The 20,647-nt window shown below is 38.4% G+C and overlaps 3 protein-coding genes across 8 annotated transcripts; 1 reads left to right on the top strand and 2 right to left on the bottom strand.

Moving 5' to 3' along the window:
* Positions 1–1,355: 1,355 nt before the first annotated feature.
* Positions 1,356–9,915, bottom strand: mon1bb (MON1 secretory trafficking family member Bb). Of its 3 annotated transcripts, none has more exons than XM_028447874.1 (6): positions 9,791–9,915; positions 9,212–9,291; positions 6,935–7,492; positions 4,679–5,471; positions 3,853–4,000; positions 1,356–2,672 (listed from the first exon to the last, which is right to left on the bottom strand). In XM_028447874.1, exons 2-6 carry the CDS (start codon positions 9,273–9,275, stop codon positions 2,445–2,447), a joined length of 1,791 nt encoding a protein of 596 aa, XP_028303675.1. In that variant the 5' UTR covers positions 9,276–9,291; positions 9,791–9,915; the 3' UTR covers positions 1,356–2,444. The 3 variants fall into 3 exon arrangements, with proteins under 3 accessions (XP_028303675.1, XP_028303677.1, XP_028303676.1); XM_028447875.1 differs by having other exon boundaries at positions 2,445–2,672; positions 6,935–7,489; XM_028447876.1 differs by lacking the exon at positions 6,935–7,492.
* A 750-nt stretch (positions 9,916–10,665) lies between these two features.
* On the top strand, positions 10,666–12,375 carry tcta (T cell leukemia translocation altered). Its single transcript, XM_028447429.1, is given in 5 exon segments — positions 10,666–10,960; positions 10,962–10,990; positions 11,072–11,094; positions 11,096–11,124; positions 11,839–12,375. Coding segments are annotated over 5 exon segments (426 nt in total). The 5' UTR covers positions 10,666–10,781; the 3' UTR covers positions 12,005–12,375.
* A 943-nt stretch (positions 12,376–13,318) lies between these two features.
* Positions 13,319–19,939, bottom strand: glyctk (glycerate kinase). Of its 4 annotated transcripts, none has more exons than XM_028448204.1 (6): positions 19,904–19,939; positions 19,641–19,744; positions 17,029–17,409; positions 15,237–15,388; positions 14,975–15,150; positions 13,319–14,888 (listed from the first exon to the last, which is right to left on the bottom strand). In XM_028448204.1, exons 3-6 carry the CDS (start codon positions 17,382–17,384, stop codon positions 13,980–13,982), a joined length of 1,593 nt encoding a protein of 530 aa, XP_028304005.1. In that variant the 5' UTR covers positions 17,385–17,409; positions 19,641–19,744; positions 19,904–19,939; the 3' UTR covers positions 13,319–13,979. The 4 variants fall into 4 exon arrangements, with proteins under 4 accessions (XP_028304005.1, XP_028304007.1, XP_028304006.1 ...); XM_028448206.1 differs by having other exon boundaries at positions 19,659–19,744; positions 19,903–19,936; XM_028448205.1 differs by lacking the exon at positions 19,904–19,939 and adding an exon at positions 19,843–19,861.
* Between the last annotated feature and the right edge of the window lie 708 nt (positions 19,940–20,647).

A 20,647-nucleotide genomic window follows, 5' to 3' on the forward strand; every position in this document is an offset into this window, starting at 1 on the left:
TATTATTTCAATGTGAGTTAAATAATCTCTTTTATTAAACGCTGACAGGTGTTCAAAAACTTGTCAAACACACACAATCAGTGTGTGATCACATGCTTCAGTTGTTTGCTATGATGAATTGACTAAATAACTCCTTCTTTAACCCTTTTTTTAAAAAAATTTTTTAAACGTGTCCATGGCACATCCTGTTGATTTCAGCTGTAGTTCTTATTGACTTCTCATTCATCATAAAAGCTGCAGCGCATGCGCCGTCACTCTCTAATCATTAAATCTGTGATCGATCTCGTGGGTCTTATGAAAACGTGCACTTAAGCTAAACACCGTCAGCTGGCTTGGCTCAGCTGGGGAGCTTCAAGCTGAAAAAGCCAGCTAAACCAGGTTTCAACCATAAACCTGGCTCTACTGATAAAATACCCCCCTATATAAGGACAGCTTTACATGAAACTAGTAGTTTGTGTGAAAAAAAACAGACTCATTGAGTCCCCCCTGCTGCTCCTGCAGCCTTTGGCAGACTGCCAGAATGCACCACGACCGAGCAAAAAGAACCAATCAGAGCCAGGATTGTGTTTGATGGGCTGTCTGACAGCTGTTGCTCACAGGCCCCGCCCCTTTCCCGGAGCTGTAGCGCGTCTTTTTTACAGTGTATGGTCTGGAGGAGTAGAAGATGGAATTGGTGACTTTTCTGCTTGAAAGGTAATTACTGCTGCTTGATTTACATTATATTTGATTTGTAATTGTTGTAAAGTGTTCATGTGCATGCAGCAGCCTCCATTTGGTTGCTGTAAGTGACACTGTGTTGTTGCTGCTGCTGAGGTGTGTGCACATAGAGAGAGAAGCGTTGCAGTAATATGCTTTTAACAGAGCATGTTATATTACTGTGATGTTGCTGTCGGACAAACGTTAGCTTGTTAGCTCCTCTGAGGGAGGGACTTAGGAAAGTTTGGAGGCAGGGCAAGAGAGCAGCAGGGAGGGAGGCGGAGAGAGGGATCTGAAAGTCACGAACTACACCTAATGGTCACCTAATTTTTTCCTGCTTTCAGCTCATTTGACGAGAGTTGCCTGAAAATTCTAAATGTTTGAATGAAAGTGAATGTCTATCTAAAAGTCCTTCAATGACTTATTGAAATGAAATGTGATTATTCTGCTAAATACTGGACTCATGAATGGAACAGTGCTGTGTGTTCACAGGTGACAGTAAGAAGCAGTGTAATAAGCAATATATGGAAGCCTATCGATGGGTAGAGCTCTCATCTTTGCTATTTCACTATTTAAAATCCAGCCCACCCAAACCAAATGCAAGTTAAAAATAAAATTAAAAAAAATTACACAAGTACACCATTTATCTTTTTGCTATTGTTCAGTTTATATAGAATATTTTATTCATTTTCTTTTGTCTCACAGGGTTGCCATCCCTGTTTTCGCCAGTAGTGTTTACATACTACTACTTTTTACTACTATTACATACCTTTTTTTTTGCTGATCCAAGAATTGAAAGCTTTGTTAATCAATTTATCAGGTTATTGTAAACCAAATATACTCATGTGTAAAATAGTGAACACCTTGTTTATAAATATATCAAATAAGGGGAAAGCAGACACCAAGTCAAATGTTAAAATAATCATTACTATGACTATTGTAGTCGTGGAGTTCGACTGTGATTGGCCAAGACCTTCAAATTAAAGTTACTCCCCCACTGGAGGATTAATGCCACAAATGGAGCTGCAACCACTTCAGTGTAAATGTGGTGACAAAAGGCTCAAAACAAGTCAAGTCTATTTACCATTTGGTATTTTGCTGGTAGAAGAAAACATGTTTGTACTTTTTCTTTAAAATAAAAAAAAAAACCTTGTGTAACCTGGAGTTTATTACACAAATATTACATACTGTTAAGACTTGGATTGAGAAAGCGACATATGGTTTAGAACTCAAGGAACTGTCCTTCCTCAGGTCAAATGACTTTCAACAGTGATGATGACGTTGAGGTAACTATGAAATCTGGTTGGGGGGTGGAAACTTGATCCAGCTGCAGTTTTTCCAGTTTGTTAATCCTGTTCTGCAACGTAAAAAAATGCCATTGTGTGAAGAGAAAGAAAAGATTTTGTAGTTTAACGACAATGAAAGGTAACCAGTGGCGTCAGAATAAATTTGTGTAACAACGCCCAGGAGAACAGCTCTCTCCTCTTGTTGCTGTAATAAAAGAATATAAAAACATTCAATGCAGATTTGTCCTACCACAGTAGATTTTTAAAATGTCCCAATGCTGATTTGTCCCTGAAAGCAGCGATGAAATGAGCTGTTTTTTTCTGCCATGTGAAAAGAAAAAGTATTCATACACTTCAGTCTTTCATAAATAGTGTAAAACACGTCACGTCAGACTAAACTGACATGACACAGGTCAGTCATTTCCAAGATATGATTAAGTAGCCAGTGTTCACTCTCCTGTCCTATAGGAGGGACAGGAAGCCGTTATCTGTGGAGTCCTGCTGGTCTGATTTGGCCCCCCGGGAGCTCTTGCTGGGGTTTGGAGTGGTTGAATACTTTGCTGGGTATCTGATGAACAGACGATCCTCCTCCTTTTTTATCCATCTTAGAAGCTTAGTGATGGCGGTGATGGCACAGGCCTTTGTCACCAGTGGACTGAAGCAGGTATATAGCTCAAATTTACTGGTGACCTACAGAGAAGGAGATAAGGACACAACATCATGCAATCTGTAAAACCCTTGTTCTATGGCAGGGGTTCCAAACACGGGTACATGCATCCGTAGAGGTACAGGCGCACAATGCAGGTGGAACTCAGAAAGATTTAAAAATGTATTTAAAAATAATTGTTCAGAGTTCCTTTTTTAAGATAAAACAGGAATTCAAAAAATTAGAATACTGTGAAGAAATCACCATTTACTTTTCAGTTTTTGCAGGAAAAAAGAGGAGAAGAAGGACTGGACTGTTGGCCAGTGATCAAAGGTCCTCTTTTCTGATGAAAGTAAAGTGTGCCTTTCATTCGGGAATCAAGGTCCAAGGGTTTGGAGGAAGACGGGTGAGGAACAGAACAGAAAATTGCACCCCAAATCATGACTGACTAGATATTTCACACTGGACCTCAAGCAGCTTGGGTGATTGGTGAAATGGTGATTTTTTCACAGTATTCAAATTTTTTGAATTCCTGTTTTTGTGGGTTTTATGAGCTGGAAGCCCAAATTATGTAAAAAAACAAAAAAACAAAAAACAAATAAATACTTGAAATCGTTTAAATAGTGGGCCCTGAATCTATAATCTATCAAAGTTTAACTTAATGAATGGAATTATAGAAATTAAACAACTTTTCCATGATATTCCAATTTTTTGGAAAGGGTCTGTATGTTTTCAGCACATTGAAAAAGCATCATTGTGATCATTTTATGCTCAATCAATTGTACCCATCAAAGTAGGAAACATCATGAATTATGAAGCAAAAATAAAATACTACTAGTTTTTGAATGCTAAACATTGAATGGGGTCAAACTGACCCCAAGGGTATTAGGAGGGTTAATTTGTAATGAGGACTTTCATTTCCACACAAAATAGATTAAAAAAATTGTGACATTTCAGTGGAGTTTTTTCTATCCACTGTCGCTAAATGCTTGTTCATGTGAATCTTGTTGGGTTTGTTGTTTCTTACTATGAACTATTTTTTGTTAAGCGCTTTGAGATGACTTTGTTGTAATTTGCACTATATAAATAAAGTTGAATTGAAAAAATCATGTAAATAAATTATGGAATTAATACGCACGCACACACATCATTGGGGGTAACGTGTGGTATGTGTATGTGATATGTTTTCCTTCTGGTTTGAACCTATAAAAATATGCCACATACCCATGCAAGCAGTGTTTCTCTCTCTGCCACGTGGTAGATGAGCTTCAGTGGTCGTGAGGTGCTGTGGATGCGGCTGTGCATGTAGCGATAAAGATCCAGGAGTCTCATCTTCTCCTCCTCGCTGCTGTATGGGGCCTCCATCTCTGGGCTAAACGCAATTAACAGAGAAAAAACAACAAGAGGCTGAACACCAAAAATATGAAGAAGAGTTTGAAATAATAGTAGCAACGTAAATTACTTGAACATAGATAGAATTCAGAAAACTAATCCTAGCTCCTGACTTCACATGCACGCTCTAAGACGGGGGTGTCAAACTCATTTTAGTTGGAGGGTAAAATACAGGTTTCCTGCCCAAAACGGGATACTTGACAGGTATGTTTATTCCCCCTTTCTTTTTCTCTTTCTCATGGCCCGACCCAGCGGCCCACCGGGAAAATCCTCGGTGTCCCCTTACACCAGTCCGCCCTTGGATATCAGTCCCAACAAGATCTTCACTTTAAATTTCCTTGATTTTGGGAAATTAAGGGAAATATTGTTTGATTTTGAGTTTTTTCAACTGTTAACATTAAAAATTACTGCAATCACACGATATAAGCACAGGGCAAACAGTGAGCCCCTGCAAATAAGAATTGGATGCTCCAAAGAGCCAGATTTGGCATATTTGACTAAAACTACCAGTCAATATATTAAAGTTTATTTTTATTTGTTACATTTCTTCTTTTTTTATCAGCTGTTGTACCATGCAGTTATATTTCTGATCAGAGGTGAAAGTGGTAACACATGAAATTCTGAAAGACCCTTGAACAAACTCATAGCGAGCACACACCTGGTGAATTGGGAGAGCTGACGATAGTGGTCTGGCACGTCAAAGGGCTTGTACATGAAGTGCCTGAGGTCTGAGACGCCCACCTGGCTCACGCTGTACGACTGAGCTTTTGCAATGAGGCTCAGTGACTTCTGGGTCACCATGGCCTCCTCGATCTTCCTCTTGCACTCAGCCACGGCGTAAAAAGCCTCCTTGTCTGTAGAGAGCAGCAGCAAACACACGGTGCAGTCCGGAGGGTCCAGGTAGGAAATGTATGCATAAAAGTAACAGTCAGGGTTAAAGAGGGGCAGACATATAGGAGTCCAGATCTCCCCAGCCTGAAACGCAGAGGAGGCGCCGATGAGGTTGAGGAGGAGGTGAACGTCGGCCGGCTCCAGCCTCGTGTCCTCAATGACCGTCTTTTCCTGGACGATGGTGAGCAGCTGGTTCTTAGCGATGAGGATGGAGAAAACCAGATTGGGTGTGATGGCTTTCTGCAGGATTTGGCTGAGGGAGTCCCTGAGAGAGCAGGTCAGAGGCAGGCAGTGCACGGCTGCCAGCAGGAAGCTCGGGTCAGAATCCACCAGGTTCAGAAGTCCGTCCAGGATCTTCTCAGAGCCCGCCAGGAGCCTCCGCAGGTCGTAGTTCTTCTTATGTTCAAAGATGCGCGATATGCTGGCCTGTGTTAGCATGCTGATGATCTGGTAGTAGACGTAGAGGAGCTCTCCACGCAGCTGCTGCTCCGACTGACGACTGCTGGACACGCACACCAGCACCAGGGGTCCTTTCTGCAAGAACACCACCGTGTGGCCGTCTGAACAACAACACAAACAGCATGTGTTAGACTTTGTAGTTTGTCTCAGAAAATGACAGGAAGTTCACCTTGAATGACCTTGGCTGTGTTCGAAATTGTATACTAACACAGTATATACTAGTGGGCGTCCAAAACTCACATCTCTATATTTTTTGTCAAAATGGCGATATACGATAAAACTCAATAATTTTAATTCAAATTAAGTCTGACCAGAAAGTCAATTCAGGGTTAAAATTTGCTGATGCAAAATGCCACACAGGCGTTTATTAACAAACAGTAGCACAATATGTTCCCATATTGGACAGCACATGTGAGTGAGTTCTATAGTGTGGCTTGTTTAGGGGAAGATCTGGGTTAGAATGCACTCAGAAATCCATCTAACTGTGCTTCTCATGTAGTTCTGAGAAGCAGCGACTCCTAAAACAAGTGTTTTAAAACAAAATCAGCTATAAAATATATATATTTATCTATATATATATATAGATATAGATATAGGCAATATTGTGTTTTTCTATATCGCCAAAATAAAAAAACTTGTTATATCTTGAATCCCGATATATCGCCCAGCTCCGTTTGTATGATTAGGATGATAACCGTTCCCACTGAAGTATACTTCCAAGTTTCCCAAGATGCATTTCACATCTACAACAACAAAAACCTGAAGCACACTGACTAAATATCTGTTGATTCTCCACCTTTAAAATTTCTGAAAACATTTTAAGCAAAAAAGTGCTCAAGTGGAATATCAACATGAGGTCATTTGATCCATAAAACACGCAGAAAGAGATTTTCGGACACCCGCCATTGTGCTACTGACAAAATTCTGGTTAACTTCAAAACAAGAGCTCTATTTACAAAAGCATTAAAAAACAAATGAGAAACAAGAGATGCTTTAGTTTTGAAAAGGGGATGTTTGATTTTTTTTGTTTTTAGTTTAGTCCCAAGACAATTTTACATTCCGCTGGGGTGGTTCAGTATTAAAGATTAAAGATTAAATCGGGGCTTTCGCCCCAATTTTTGGCCATGTAATGTTATTACATTAATGGAATTTATCCTCTGCATTTAACCCATCACTGAGGAGCAGTGGGCAGCCATTTTTTGCGGCGCCTGGGGAGCAGTTCGGGGTTAAGGGACTTGCTCAACACCTCCGATTACAAGCCCAGCGTCCTTAACCACTAGGCCACCACTCCCAAGTATGAGTATACATACATTATATAGTATACATCCGAGTATTTCTTGCGTACCTAATCTTTCTATACTATCTAACGCACTACATAGTAATAATTTTGATGTCAGACTGTATCAGTAATACATTGGTTAATATGCCATTTCAAACACTACCTTTGTTTGTGATTTAGAACAATTTAAAAAAATGTATTTGAGAAAAATCATTTGATCAGTTATCACAACTACATTGAAAAAAATCTGTTATTTGACTTGTCACAGAGTGTTGACGCTCTTACCCGAGTACACCGAGCGGATGACATTATCCCCACTTTGAACAAAGGACACCAGCGCCATCATAACTCCCATTGTGGATGAAAGAGCCTCTTCACTCCCATATCGGGAGTAAATGGGTTTTCCAGCTTCACTGAGCACAAAAACGTGCTTCCTATGCTGTCGCCAGCTTTCCGCTGTGACGTCTTCATCACGGTGGGACATGAGAGCAGGAGATTCATCGTTTCCAGCCTCCAACAAGGGCGAGGATCTGCCCTTCAGCCCTATACCTTGTTCCTCCAGCTTGGCCTTAGCCAGCATCTCAGCAACAAAGTCCCCAGAGTCACTTTGTTCATTTTCAACGTCAGCATCCTCAGGCTCTGTGTCAGCTGGCTGGGTAGGAACACCGTTTTCTGGTCCCTCGTTCTCACGCCTTGTCACATGGTCACTAGGTTCTGATTTTAAACAGGGTTCCACTGCAGCTGCAAGATCTGACAATTGTGAATCTGAAGAGTCATTTCTTTGCACTGAATCCGGAAACATGTGGTTACCCAAAAGGGAAAGAGAAGTGGCCAAGGTTTCTGCTGAAAAAAAGAAAACATTTAAAAAAAAAATAAAAAAAATAAATACCTATTTAACTTTAAAACTGAACACAAATATAACGCTAAATCTTGTGCTCTATTTATCGGGATTTGGACATGATGTTTCAACTTCTGGAGCATAGAAAAATGAAATTATTTACAAGATTTAACTTAATGCCTGTTACACAATTTTGGCATTTTTACATACTTTTATGCATATACATTAATGGTTATGGATATTTAAATACTTAGAATTGTATGTGCTTCCACAATATGAAACCACTCTACTGGTGTTTCTCGTATGTAAATCATTGTATCACTGTACAGGTCAGGAAGGCTGACAGGATAACTGAATGGCAAATACTGTACTGGACTTTGCTTTGGGGGTGTATTTATTTGTCCAAACTGAAACTTAAGTCCAAAGATTTTCTTTTTCTTTAAATCTACAGTTGCACCTGTTAAGTCATTGTAAACCTAGCATGATGGCCCACTCTGGTTCATTTAACTAGAACCCATATCTCTGTTTGTGACATGACAACACACTACAGCTGCTCTACAGCTACCCAACAAGTGACACAACAACAAGGTTTAAAAAGGAAAAACAAAATCCCTATCTTAATTTTTATTTTATTTTCTGTTGCACTCTTTTACAAATTCAAATCTTTACTTTTTTTTTTTTTTTTTTTTTTTTTTTACTATCCTTTAATTGTTTCTGACCTTCTGTTTTGTGAAAATCACTTGACTGCTTAGTGCAGGAGTCTGCAACCTTTCCTCTCAAAAGAGCCATTTTGCCTCATCTCACCTAGATTAAAGTCCTTCCGGACCAAAAAAATACCTTTTTAATGAAGACAACATAGTGTAAAAATTCTATACAGTTAAAATTATATGGAATAATGTTATGTAAAGAATATTTTTTTAGATTATGTATTTGAAGGGCTTAAAAAAAAAAAAAAATTGCTTGAATTTGATAACACAATGTCAGTCAACTCATGCTAATTGCTAATTTCTTGCCACATAGAAACCATGCATATTGGCAGTTAAATTAATCTGCACCCACACAATTAAAATGTATATTTACTTCCAGAATAGTCGTTTAGTTGATTGAGTTATCTTACCAGGGATTTAAAATTTAAGGTTAGCCACAGGTGCAGGAGATGTTTCAGGAGGTGAAGTAGGAAGGTGGCTGAGTTTGTGCACAATGTGATTTATTTTTAGGTTGACAAATCATTATATTGTGATTTTATTTGGTGTCAAAATCATTAATCATTAATACCCTCTGTAAGAAAATAATTATTTATTTTAAATATTTTTTGAAAGCTATAGGGAGCCATTGTAAAAGAGTCAAAGAGCCACATGAGGCTCCAGAGCCACAGGTTGCACACCCCTGGCTTAGTGGATCAACAGGCGAGTTCACTTTAAAGAGTTGTGTGTTCAAGATTTAAATCAGGGTGTGTTGGTATTGAAGTTATTGGGTGGAAAATATACTGGTACTCATCTATGAATGGGTCGGTTATACAACTTATAAGAATAGGGTAATTGTATACATTCTTAGTCATATGATACAACTTTTTCGTATGAAGTTTTCTATTAACCTATTGTTATGGAATGTAGATGTAACTACAGATTCAATTTTTTTAAATGCTGCAGTGTAAATGCATTAGTTATAGAGAGATTAAAGAAGATAAAAGAGGCAGTTTGTGATGTAATCTAATGTATACATACCAGATGATGAATCACAAATCTTCACTTCCTGTTCTTCTCCCTGTTGATGGTCTTCTTTCTCCATGATATCATCCCAATCTCTGCGATGTGAAGGACAGGTAACAGTCTTACAACAGTGATATTGGAGTGGAAACACTCTATATGTGAAGGCATTTATAACCGCGGGTAATCCTTCTGATTAGGGAGTCAAATCACATGATTCAGAAGGAGGGCTACAACTCTGAAACGCCACTCAGGATGAGGGATTTGAACCTGCCTGCGGCTCCCAGCAAAACACCGGCTAAACCACGAGATCACACTATTAAAACGAGCTGCCTCGGGTTCACGATTTAGATTAGCATTCCTGCTAACCGACAGACACCGTGACAAAAGCGCCAACCCTCAACAAAGTGATAGCGGTGTGTTTTCTGCCTGCATCTCATTGAGTGACTGACGACTTTACAGATAGGGCTAGCACAGCTGCTAGCAAGCGACTATAATAAGCATCTTTCCTCCATGGCCTCGTTTTAACCGAGTAAACACAGCTAATATAGTTCGGTTAGAATTAAGGCCGATTAAGGCCAAGGCAGTGTCACTTACGGCTTTGTAACGTGGAGACGTCACTGAGAGCGTCGTTAACTTTCGGCTGAAGCCTGTTTACAAACCAAGCTGTCATAGATTCCACTAAACAAATTTACCATACCGCAAACATCCGGGTCCTTTGCTGACAGCACGACAGAACCAATCAGAGCGCACGTTCATCTGATTAGACCCGCCCTTCCACAACGTCACAACGTAAACTATAATTCGTAGATTTTGTTTATGTTTAGAAAAAAAGAAAAGCAAATGAAAATGAATCGTGTTTTTGTTTTAAAGGCATGTATATTCATTATATATAGTATATTATTGCTCACATAAATATTTCGAACAATCCATCATAAGATGTTTCACATTTTCCTTACCCCACAATCTAAAGCAACAGATTATGATTGTCATTTGTAACTAATATATATATATATATATATATATATATATATAATTATAGGTTGATTTAATTAATTATTAGTTGCTACCCTGAGGTAGCAGAATAAATTTATTTCATTTGCTCTGCACGACGACATGTTAGAGCTACATCGATTAAAAAAAAAAAAAAAACAATACTTTAAGAATAAAATCGTAATATCACAAAAAAAAAATGTTTTTATTCAGATATTAAGTCAATGGAATAAAGCCATAGTAAAACTAGAATAAAGTCGTAATAATAAAGATGCCTTCAAATGAGTTCTGTGGAGCACTCTGAAGTTGTACTTTTACATTTCAAACTTTTGTAGTTTCTTTTTTTAAAAACTCTTAATCAGATCAAAATACTTTTGCTTGCATATGTGTTAGTTTGTTAAAATTGATTGTTAGATGTGCGGTGCGCTCGAAGCGTAATGGCGTAATTTTATACGTGTTACGTCATATCCGGAGAGTTGACGTTTGTGCCCACAAACATAACATGGCAGGTTTACAGTGATATTGAGCCCAAGTGCTGCTTTATAAATGAGCTTTATTCAGGATCGGGACGCAGTTAGCTGGGATATTTATCACCATGGACGACTTGTGGGACTTTGAGTTCTTATCCCGTATTGCCGATGGCTGCCTGTCGTTTTTTTCGGAGTTTGTCACCGACTGGCTCGCCAATGACATGAGAGTCTCCATCTTCAAAATCCTCCTGAGCTGGTTGATCTTCAGCCTTATCGCCATCCACTTTGCATGGAAATCTATGGGATACAGTTAATGATATGTATTATCGACAAGGTGAGTGGTTTCCTCCTTGCCAGATACTGTTTGCGTGTTGTCCCTGAACTATAACAGCTGACAACTGTGTTGATGGTCTAGGGAGCGGCCAGAACGGAGGAACCCCCTGATACAGCTCCTCACCTCAGTGCATGGTAGGTGTCCATATGTGCTATGAGAGACTGCTGACTACGGGTGGGTAATCAGCCCCATTTCCCGGTTTGTATTATGATTGTTCGGGTCTCGATTCCATTACAAACCTATTTACGGTTATTAACAGTTATCGATTGGATTTTTTAAATTTATTATTGCCGATTTTATATTTTCATTTAACATCATTCAAAATTATTTGACTTCTCCTTTGAGCAACACTAAATACCTAAAATATTGTATAGTGTAACTGAAATTAATGAAATAAGGAGGACTTGCCTGGTTCGTATTACAATTTTAAAAAAAAAATGTAAAAATCGCGTTTTTTTGGTTTTTTTTTTTTTGGGCTGGGGGGGTTAAGAATCAATTCATAGTCGTCAATAATAAAATTAAGATTAATCAAATGTTCCAGTTTCTTTCCCCACACCCCACTACCCCTACTGCTGACCCACTGTATACGTTTGGGTTTTAGACCTACCTTTATGTTTTTATTAATGTGTAAAGATACACTTTTTAGTTTGTTTTCTTATTATTAAGAATAATAACATAATGATGATTACTAGCATTGGCTCTACCTAATCTTGTTATTAAATCTGAACAGATATAGTCTCCAAAAAAGCAAACTGGACTACTACTGGGTTCATTTAAGTGATGACAATAATTTAGAGACAAATCCTAAATATGGATTGATTTAATAACTGTTTTCCATTGTCTTATAGGAAAAGTCAAGCTGGAAACATTCTGAGACCCATCAAGAATAAAATGACAAAAGTCCAAACCCAGAGAGAACTGAAAATTCTGAAGCACCAGAAGATCTCTGGGGTTTTTGAGTGTGTTATCATTCGTTACTACGGTGATGGCCTCTTCAGACTTTTTGTTCTTTAAAAAACCTTTTTGGTATTTTACCAGTCACTGTCATAACGTGACTTCTTTGCTTTGATCCCCAAAACAGAATGGCATTCTGGATTTTACTTTCTAATTGTTTGGTTTTTAACACACGTTGAACATTTTCAAGCCTGTGTAGATAGGTTGTGTATTTTATAATGGCTGATTGAATTTTAAGCTTATGATCCTATATGATACAAGTATAATTGTACTTGCCTGGAGAAATGCTGCATTTAGTGAGTAGGAGTAAAATGAACTCCACAGATTTAAAAATGTCAATAGATGAATTTAGTCTGAAAGCCAACAGTGTGAGTGAAGAGGGAAGTGATAGGAATGTGTGCAGTTATTATTAAAAGATCTGCTGTTCATTACTTTTCTGCTTTTTATTTCACAAACATAAAAGACAAATGCAAAAGTCAGCCTGGATCTATCGTCTCAAAATATAAGTCTCCTTCTCTTACCCTGTTAGAGAGATTTTTCTCCCTCAAGCTTGGGTGGTCTACCAGAGGTCTGGGAGTCTGAGGGTTCTTCAGTATCTTAGCTGTTCCTAGCGCTGCAATACTGCTGTACTGAGGCTTCACATGTTTCCTAGAATCATTCATATATGGTCTGATAGCATATTGTTCCTATATGGTTGTAGATGTTTTGGCGGACTAATTCTGCCACATGGGCATTGACATCCCTGTCTTAAAGTATAAAAAAAAAACAGATACAGACGTAGGGATGATAGTTGGACATCTCAGTTCAGTTTGTGACTTAAAAACATACTTTAACCATTGGACGGTGAATACACAGTTGTTATTAATTGAAACTGAAGTGATGACAGTAGTGCAGAATTTACTTGTCTAGTTGGTATTCCTAAATAATTGTTATACTAATAAAAAGATTTAACCACTGCTGCTAATAATCACAGCCCTTCTAATGGTAAACATCATTGTTGAGTTCTGGACTCAACAGAAAATGGTGCCAGTTGGCTGGTATGGGAGTCAAAATATTTGGACTGTACAGCCAGACCTATACAGGGGCAGTGATAGATGGATAACTGGTGTTATTAGCACCTCCGTAACCTCCTTGGATTGACAGGCCACTGCATAGTGCACTCGAAGATACGTGATGATTAGTATAAATCAGTAAATAATGGAACTGCACTAGTAGGTCAGTAATATAAAAGCTGTATGTATCACATCACTGGAAAGAAGTGAGGAAACCATGCCTTGGTTAGAGAGTTTATTCAGAGATCCAATTCAACTCAGTTAATCAGAGAATGTTCATAAGAATGTTGTACCAGAGAACAAATTGACTCAATATCAGTTTAAAAGCTCTTATAAAAAACTTGTTCTCTCTCTGGCCACTCTTCTTTTGGTTCTGCTGCTTGACTGAATGTCAGGAGCAAGTACTTATAAATCTAAAGAAAAGCAGTTTTTTGAGCTGCTAACAATTTAAAGCTGAAGCACTCAAATTATTTTCTCTAAATGAAAAAGATTCTCATTAGCATCACATAGTATATTGTAAAGCTAATCATTTCTGGAAAAAATTGTATGCCTGCGTGCTTTCTGTGCCTTATAATTATGTACTTTAGTTAATAAAACCCCGGAAGACAAAATCTTGGCGGTCACCCCCTCCAGCTCCGATCACAGTATTTAGAGAAAGGAGTGGTGAGCAGAGCCCACAAAGGAGCCTCCTCATTGGCTGCCACGATATAGAGTGAAGCGCGTGCACGGTGTGAACTTGTTTTCAGTCTTGGACTAACTTTGGATGTGCAAGTGGCTGTTTTCCTTCAAGACAGGTAATCTAATGTTTCATTTTCCTATATTTTGTGTGCCTCCTTTTGCGTGGTGACGTGTTTTACCGGTAGTGCACAATCAGCTCTCGTACGCGATTTCGTGCATTTCCAGAGAGGAGGAGACTGGGAGGGATTATCAGAGTTGGGGGCGGTATTTATGGTTCGAATTCAGCCATGCCCCTCTGTCATAGTTCAAGATTCAAGTTGTGCAGCTTTAACGGTAATAGGGACTGTTGGAATAAGCAGCAGATGCACATCCATTACATTTGTACAGGTTTGGCCAGGTACAAGTAAATGTTTCCCATCAGAGAGTTGAGAGAAAAACGTGTGAGAATCATTATTTTCAAGGAACTTGTTAATGTCCAGCCCCTGTGCCTGAGCTTCATTCCACAAACCACCATCAGTGACGGCGCCCGCGGCCTCAGTGGGTCCGTCCTGACCGTCAGTGCCACCGCTTAAAAAGACAGGACCTCTTGGTGGGAGTTTCTGAGTTTTCAACTCGACAGCCACTCTCATAGCCAGCTCCTGGTTTCGACCCCCTCGACCTTTGCCTGTTAGTTCCACAGTGGGTTCACCTCCAGCTAACAGACATGTGGCTCCCCATCCCTCTGCGCGTGCTTCATCCAATACTTGCATGGTACGGTGCAAGTCCCAGCTCTCGACACCCACCAAAGGTCCTAGTTTCAGCAGTTCAGCAGATATCTCAGGAGGAGCTTCATCTTGAAAACTAGCAAAGTGGGCAATCAAACCGTAAAGCCTGGCGACATCTTTAACATTGCCACATACTCCTGGTGAAAGCACCACAGGTCGGAAACCCAGCTCTCTAGCCCGGCGGCTAGCACATTTCAGGGCCAGACTGTTGGAGCCAATTACTACATTAACTATGTTTTCAGATGACCGAGAAGGGCCTTTATTCTTTTTCCAATGATGGTCAGGTATTGCAAAGACATCCTTTACGGAATCTGGTAAAGAGTTCAAGAAATTGTAGCGTTCAAGGATGCACAAAGTTTCCTTGAACCTCACCTCAGAATATACTGTTGGGCCACTGGCTATCAGGTCAAGTGGATCACCAATCACATCTGACAGTATCAGTGCAACCACCTAGGATTAAATTAAGAGTGTTATTGTAAGCTGAAAAGGCTTTTTTTTCCAAATAGAAAGTGAGCAAATGCGTTACCATCAGTTACCTGTGCAGGCTGAGCATGGCGCACAAGTCCACCACCTTTCAAAGAGGAAAGTGCACGTCGTACAGTATTAAGCTCCTGAATAGTTGCACCAGCAGCTGCCAGTCTGCGGGTAACATCTGCTTTTTCCTCTAATGTGATTGGTGGGATTGGTGCAGGTAAAAGTGCAGAACCACCACCTGGAGGTAGATGAGGCACCAAGTGTGAACCATGTCATGGTAAAGAAAACGATATTTCCTATGAAAGAAATTATCTGCTGTTTTACCTGAAATGAGTACCAGTAGCAGGTCTTTCTCAGTCAGTTCACTTGCTAACTGCTGGATCTCCTGTGCTGCTTTCATTGCATCAGCATCAGGCAAGTTGTTTTTAGCTCCCTCCATTACTTTGATGCAACTGTTTTTGTTGAGCAGCAGATGGCTGTGATGGTAGAAAGACATCAAGATTAAGATTGAATACATTATATATATAGAACTCTGACATAGACCCACATGTAGAACTTTGTTGCATATAGACAAGACTGTAGATTAGGGGTCACCAGTGCCTGAGGGCTCCAGGTGGCCTGCATGGACCTTGTGAGGTGCCCTCAGGAGCTCTCGTCACTAGTCTAGTTTCCAGTTTTCATAAAACAAGTTAATTCTGCTTGTTAAGCAGCACTGTTACTGTATGTGTCCATGTTTACATAGAAGTTGCTAATACTAGCCCTGAAATGAGTTTTTTCTGCATTAATTTTTGTTTTTAATGATTTAAAGTTAATTTGTGAAAACATCATTAACAATATTTTGGTGAAGCATTATTTTGTATCAGTCTTCCCTTAAAGACTTAAACATAACACAAGGGCATTGGACTAGTTGTGGTCAGTGTGTGTTAAGAAGAGCCACTGTGTAGTATACACTTAGTTTTACTTGGCTGTCATTCATGTGAAATTGACTGACAATGTTTTGTAATTCTTACAGTCAATAAAATCAGAATTTCTTCAGTGACACAGGTATCGTGGGTAAAATGTCTTGCAATATATCGATTATCGCAGAATCGTGATATCGTTATTGTGGGCAAAATATCGCGATAGTATCGTATCAGGAGGTACCTGGTGATACCCAGCCCTACCCTCTTTAAATGTTTATTTGATTTGTATTTATTGGTTTATTTAACAGGGACAGTGTACATTAATATCAATACAGAAAATGTACCAGATTTAGCCAGAAGACTATTTCTCATCTTTAGTCCCTGTTTCACTAAAACATTGTGACAAATGTTTTTAAGTGTTGCAGATCTGGAGTATGGTCAGTAGTATGTTATATATAATATGACATAAGATATATTTTTTAAAAAGCAATGTGGATTTTCATAAATGTTACATTTACAAATGTTGCATGTTATAAGATTAGTTAAAAGTCATTTGTTAGGTGATATTTTTCTATGACTGTAATGAAAGAACAATTGCACAAATTAGAGAGAAATAAAGTGTGCATGTTGAAACTTAAAAACTTTTCCTGACCTTTTTAAGTTACTACTAGCCTAACTTATGATGTCACTCTCTAATTAAAGTCGAACCGTGAACGTTTAGTATTTAAGTGCTTACCTAACTGGTAACCCTTTGGACTATATAGTACCTACGGAGTAGCTCACAGTTTCAGAAAGGTTGGTGACCCCTGCTGTAGACGATACACATATTTTTTCTTGGAAAATCTATTATCTGGAAATGTATTGGAAGTCACTACAGCCTGTTGTTTGGAGTATTAAAGCCCAGTTTTGTGTAAATATGATTCATTCCAATTATTAAAAAGAAAGAAAAAGGTAATTGTTTGGACATTGATATGCTGATATCTGCAAACACTGTACATGCAACAACAAAAACTCTAAAGTTCAAATACATCACATGTGCCATTCATCATTAACAAAATAATAACTAAGAAAATATACTGTAAGTGCATATGTATTACAGACGAAATCACCAATGTTTGTAACAATAGCTCTTGAGTAATAGAAAACTGACAGGTATACATAAATCTAATTAATGTTCTTCAATCTTTAACTGATACCGAAATGTTTCCGCTTACTCTTTTCCATGCTGCTGTAATGTCTCCTGAATCCCACGTGGCACGCTTATGACTCCTCTGACCAAGTGATCGCCCATAATCCTCTCTACCTCTGCCGCCATTCCCAACACAGCTTTTCCGAATCCCACCAAGTGCAGGTTGTGTTTAAGTGTGTATTTGTGGCCATCGATTAAGACGTCATCCTTGTGCCTCTCTATGCTTCGGTGGACCACAGTGTCGGGCTGCACAGCTTCCAGTGCAGATGCAAACACTTGACGTGCCCGTGAGTCCATTGACATTTTGCAAAGTCCGACTTTTCTTCGACCGACGAGTGCCAGAAATGGCTGAAGTCGGAAAAGGGAAAGAACGCGGGCCATCAGAAGTTGTATTGGAGGAAATTTTCTGGAACACAAAAAAGGAAACAGAAGATGTCCCTGGAAGTAAAGACTCTAGAAAACATGTTTACCAAAATATAAAATACATACGGTATGGAAAGGAGCAGAGAAGGTTAAATCCAAAATGTCTTTATAGTGAAATTTTCCTACATATTTGCATATGTAGGAAAAAGATTGTTGTATTTAACCCAGATGGAAATTTTAACTATGCATTACTTACTTCTAATCCAATTTATCTTAGTATAACTCATGAATGTCACATTAGTTGAAAACAATTTTCTGCATTCTAATCAATATTCAGTCACATTAACACTGTTTAAAATGACCACTAAAGACCACCTACCTGTTAAGGCTGTAAACAGAATAAAAAGCCAGTTGAAGCTCGCTGTGTGTTTTCCAGCTCTAAAGTGGAAGTCACTAAACCCTGACCAGACAGTGACTAAAAGTGTGTACATTGTGTTAATAATTGATTTGAAAAGATCACAGGCCAGAGGAAGGTCCCTTTAACCCCCCAACTGAGCTTTTTTTTTTTTAGTCTTACACCATTGAGCACAGATTGAGGTTCAGATGACAGGGCATCTAGCGGTACTTCTCAAACTTTTCAGCCCGCGACCCCAAAATAATAAAGGTTCCAGAGACCGGGGACCCCCACTGTATCTGAAGATGGTTGAACACAGACATGAACATAGAAGAACAGTCATGTGGACACAGGGCCATCTATAAGGGGGAATAAAGGGGAGAGATTTTTGGGGCCCATCCATAAAGTCAGCAAAATGATGGTCCATTGTTCTATGAATCTGTGATAAACACATTTATTTATCTTATTAATATCCACTGTTATCCAGGAAGTTTATTATTATCTATGCCATTAGTATACAGTCATCTTAAAGATGTAAATCCTTGTTTTAATCAGATATAAAATGGGTTAAAAGTGACCAAGAATGGTGGAAAAGTTGGTGAAATGGGATTTTAAATACCACAGAAATTGGTTAAAAGTTGCAAATTAGAGTGGCCAAAAACAGACAGAAAAAGTGGTGAATAGGGTTCAAAATGTCAATATTGGCTTAAAAGTAGCAGAAATCGGGGGATGGCCTGGGTAATGTCATTTAAAATGTAGGAATAATTAGTTTGAACTGGCAAATCGTGAATGTGGTTAAATTTGCAAAAAATAAACATGAAATATAGTGATAATAGGTTAAAAGTGACAATGAGGTGTCAACATATGCAACGTTAGGTGGGAAAAGTGGTGGAAAGGGTTCATAAGTGCCGACAATGTCTTGAAAGTGGAAAAATTGTGCAGAAACGGCTTTTGAATTTGATGGAGAAGTGGCAGAAATGGGAGTAATGTGGCAAAAATGCATTAAAAGGGGCAAAAATATGGCAAGAAAAAGCGATAAAAAATATCTTAAAATATGGCACGTTTGGGGTCGTTGCATAAAAAGGTAAAAAACAAGTAAAAATGGGCTCAAATTATTCAAAAAACCATTCCTGGTTTCTTGAAAGCATCTGGTGACCCCCTCCCTGTGTCTCGTGACCACAAATGGGGACCTGACCCCAAGGTTGAGAACCCCTGCTCTGGAGTACTAAAGTTATGTGGCTGTTGTGGGTAGATTGGCAGCAGATTCCCACAGTATGACTGCTGTGTGAATAGATAACTGTAGTTTATGTAATGAGATGAAGTATTTAAAAAGGTGCAACATTGATTCAATGAGTTTCATAACAAAGCTTGAGCGCTAATTTAACTGTTCCTATGTAGTAAACAAACAGGGCCATTGAGACATAATTCATATGTAGCACATACAATTCTTATTATAAGGACACATATTCACAGGAGCCATGGAAGTGGGTTTTTCAAGTGTGGTAAAAAGTTTGATATCATTAAACAATGTTTCTCATCAATAAATAATAACTAATACAGTTACAAAGTAATCATAGTAGGGACAGTCCTTTCTAAACACATCAAATATGAATTAAAACCTGTTTTGCACAGTGAATTATTCTAGTTACATTATTACATAGTTTGTGTTAAGCAGTAAATCGGATCATTTTACAATCAAGAATGGTCGATCAGGTCATTGTAGTATTTCTTATTAATATATTATATAGGCATATGCTATTTCTTCTTGAATTTATATATTATATATATATATATAATATATATAATATATATATATATACACCCCTCGTTACTAAAGTAATTGATTTGAAATCGTTACTATAGTTACTGTGTGCACTTACTGACTGAAGGACACCGACCTTTCTCCTCTGCAGCCATTTTATTTTCGTTGAATAAAAACCAGGAATTTGACGAAGATTCTTCTTCAAAGCGCTCCAGTAAACAACTAAAAAAAAACAAAAAAAAAAACAACGTTCATTCGCTGTTTACAAACTTGTAGCAGCTACAAAGCATGTTTCACCGCAGTGCAGGATGTAAACCTACGTTCATTAACTAGAACATACCGTGGACCGTTATTACGCGAATTACTGTAATAATACTTAACTTGTGTTTCGATAGGAAATCAATTTGGAGGAGTTTGAGTCCTCAAACCGTGCGTAGAGCTTGCGTTGATTGCGCATGCGCCGACGTCATGGGTTGCCACACACGGTGGATTCCCGTCAGTTTACTTTAGCACATTGTTTAGGTGTAAAACAGAATTAAGGCGGCTAAACAGCTATTGTGTTTATTTCTACAACTGGTAATGGCTACCCTCAAATAGCCTGTGCGAGGGTTTTTCAATATTTAATTTAGTTTTTTTATTTTATATTTTACATTTTTTTCCCCCTTATGTGGCAACGTACACAAGCTCATTCAGCAGATACACATCAAAATATTTGTTAAATGTTTAAATCTCTATATAAAAAAAAAAATCTCTATGTTTGATGTTAAAAACAATTTTGTATACAACTTAAAGCTACTCCACAACTCGTGGTAGTATCGGAGACCATTTTTTTTTAAGCGGGGGGGGGGGGGGGGATCACGTTATGTCCAATTATCTGCTTTTGATGAATTTACAAATAAGGGCATCTTTTCATAGCAATCGATAAATAATCACATATAAGGGAATATAGGTTTAACTTCAAATATTTACATTGGATTATCCGTAGATGTTACCATTAGTTTTTCTTACAATTTTTTATTTATTTGTTTGTCTTAAAAACTTGAAGATAATATTTTCTACTATGTTGTGCTTTGATTTGCTAAATATAACTATTTATTAATTGTTGTGTTTTTATGTTCGTGATGT

Source organism: Gouania willdenowi, chromosome 5 (genome assembly GCF_900634775.1).
Source record: "Gouania willdenowi chromosome 5, fGouWil2.1, whole genome shotgun sequence".
Taxonomy (NCBI): domain Eukaryota; kingdom Metazoa; phylum Chordata; class Actinopteri; order Blenniiformes; family Gobiesocidae; genus Gouania; species Gouania willdenowi.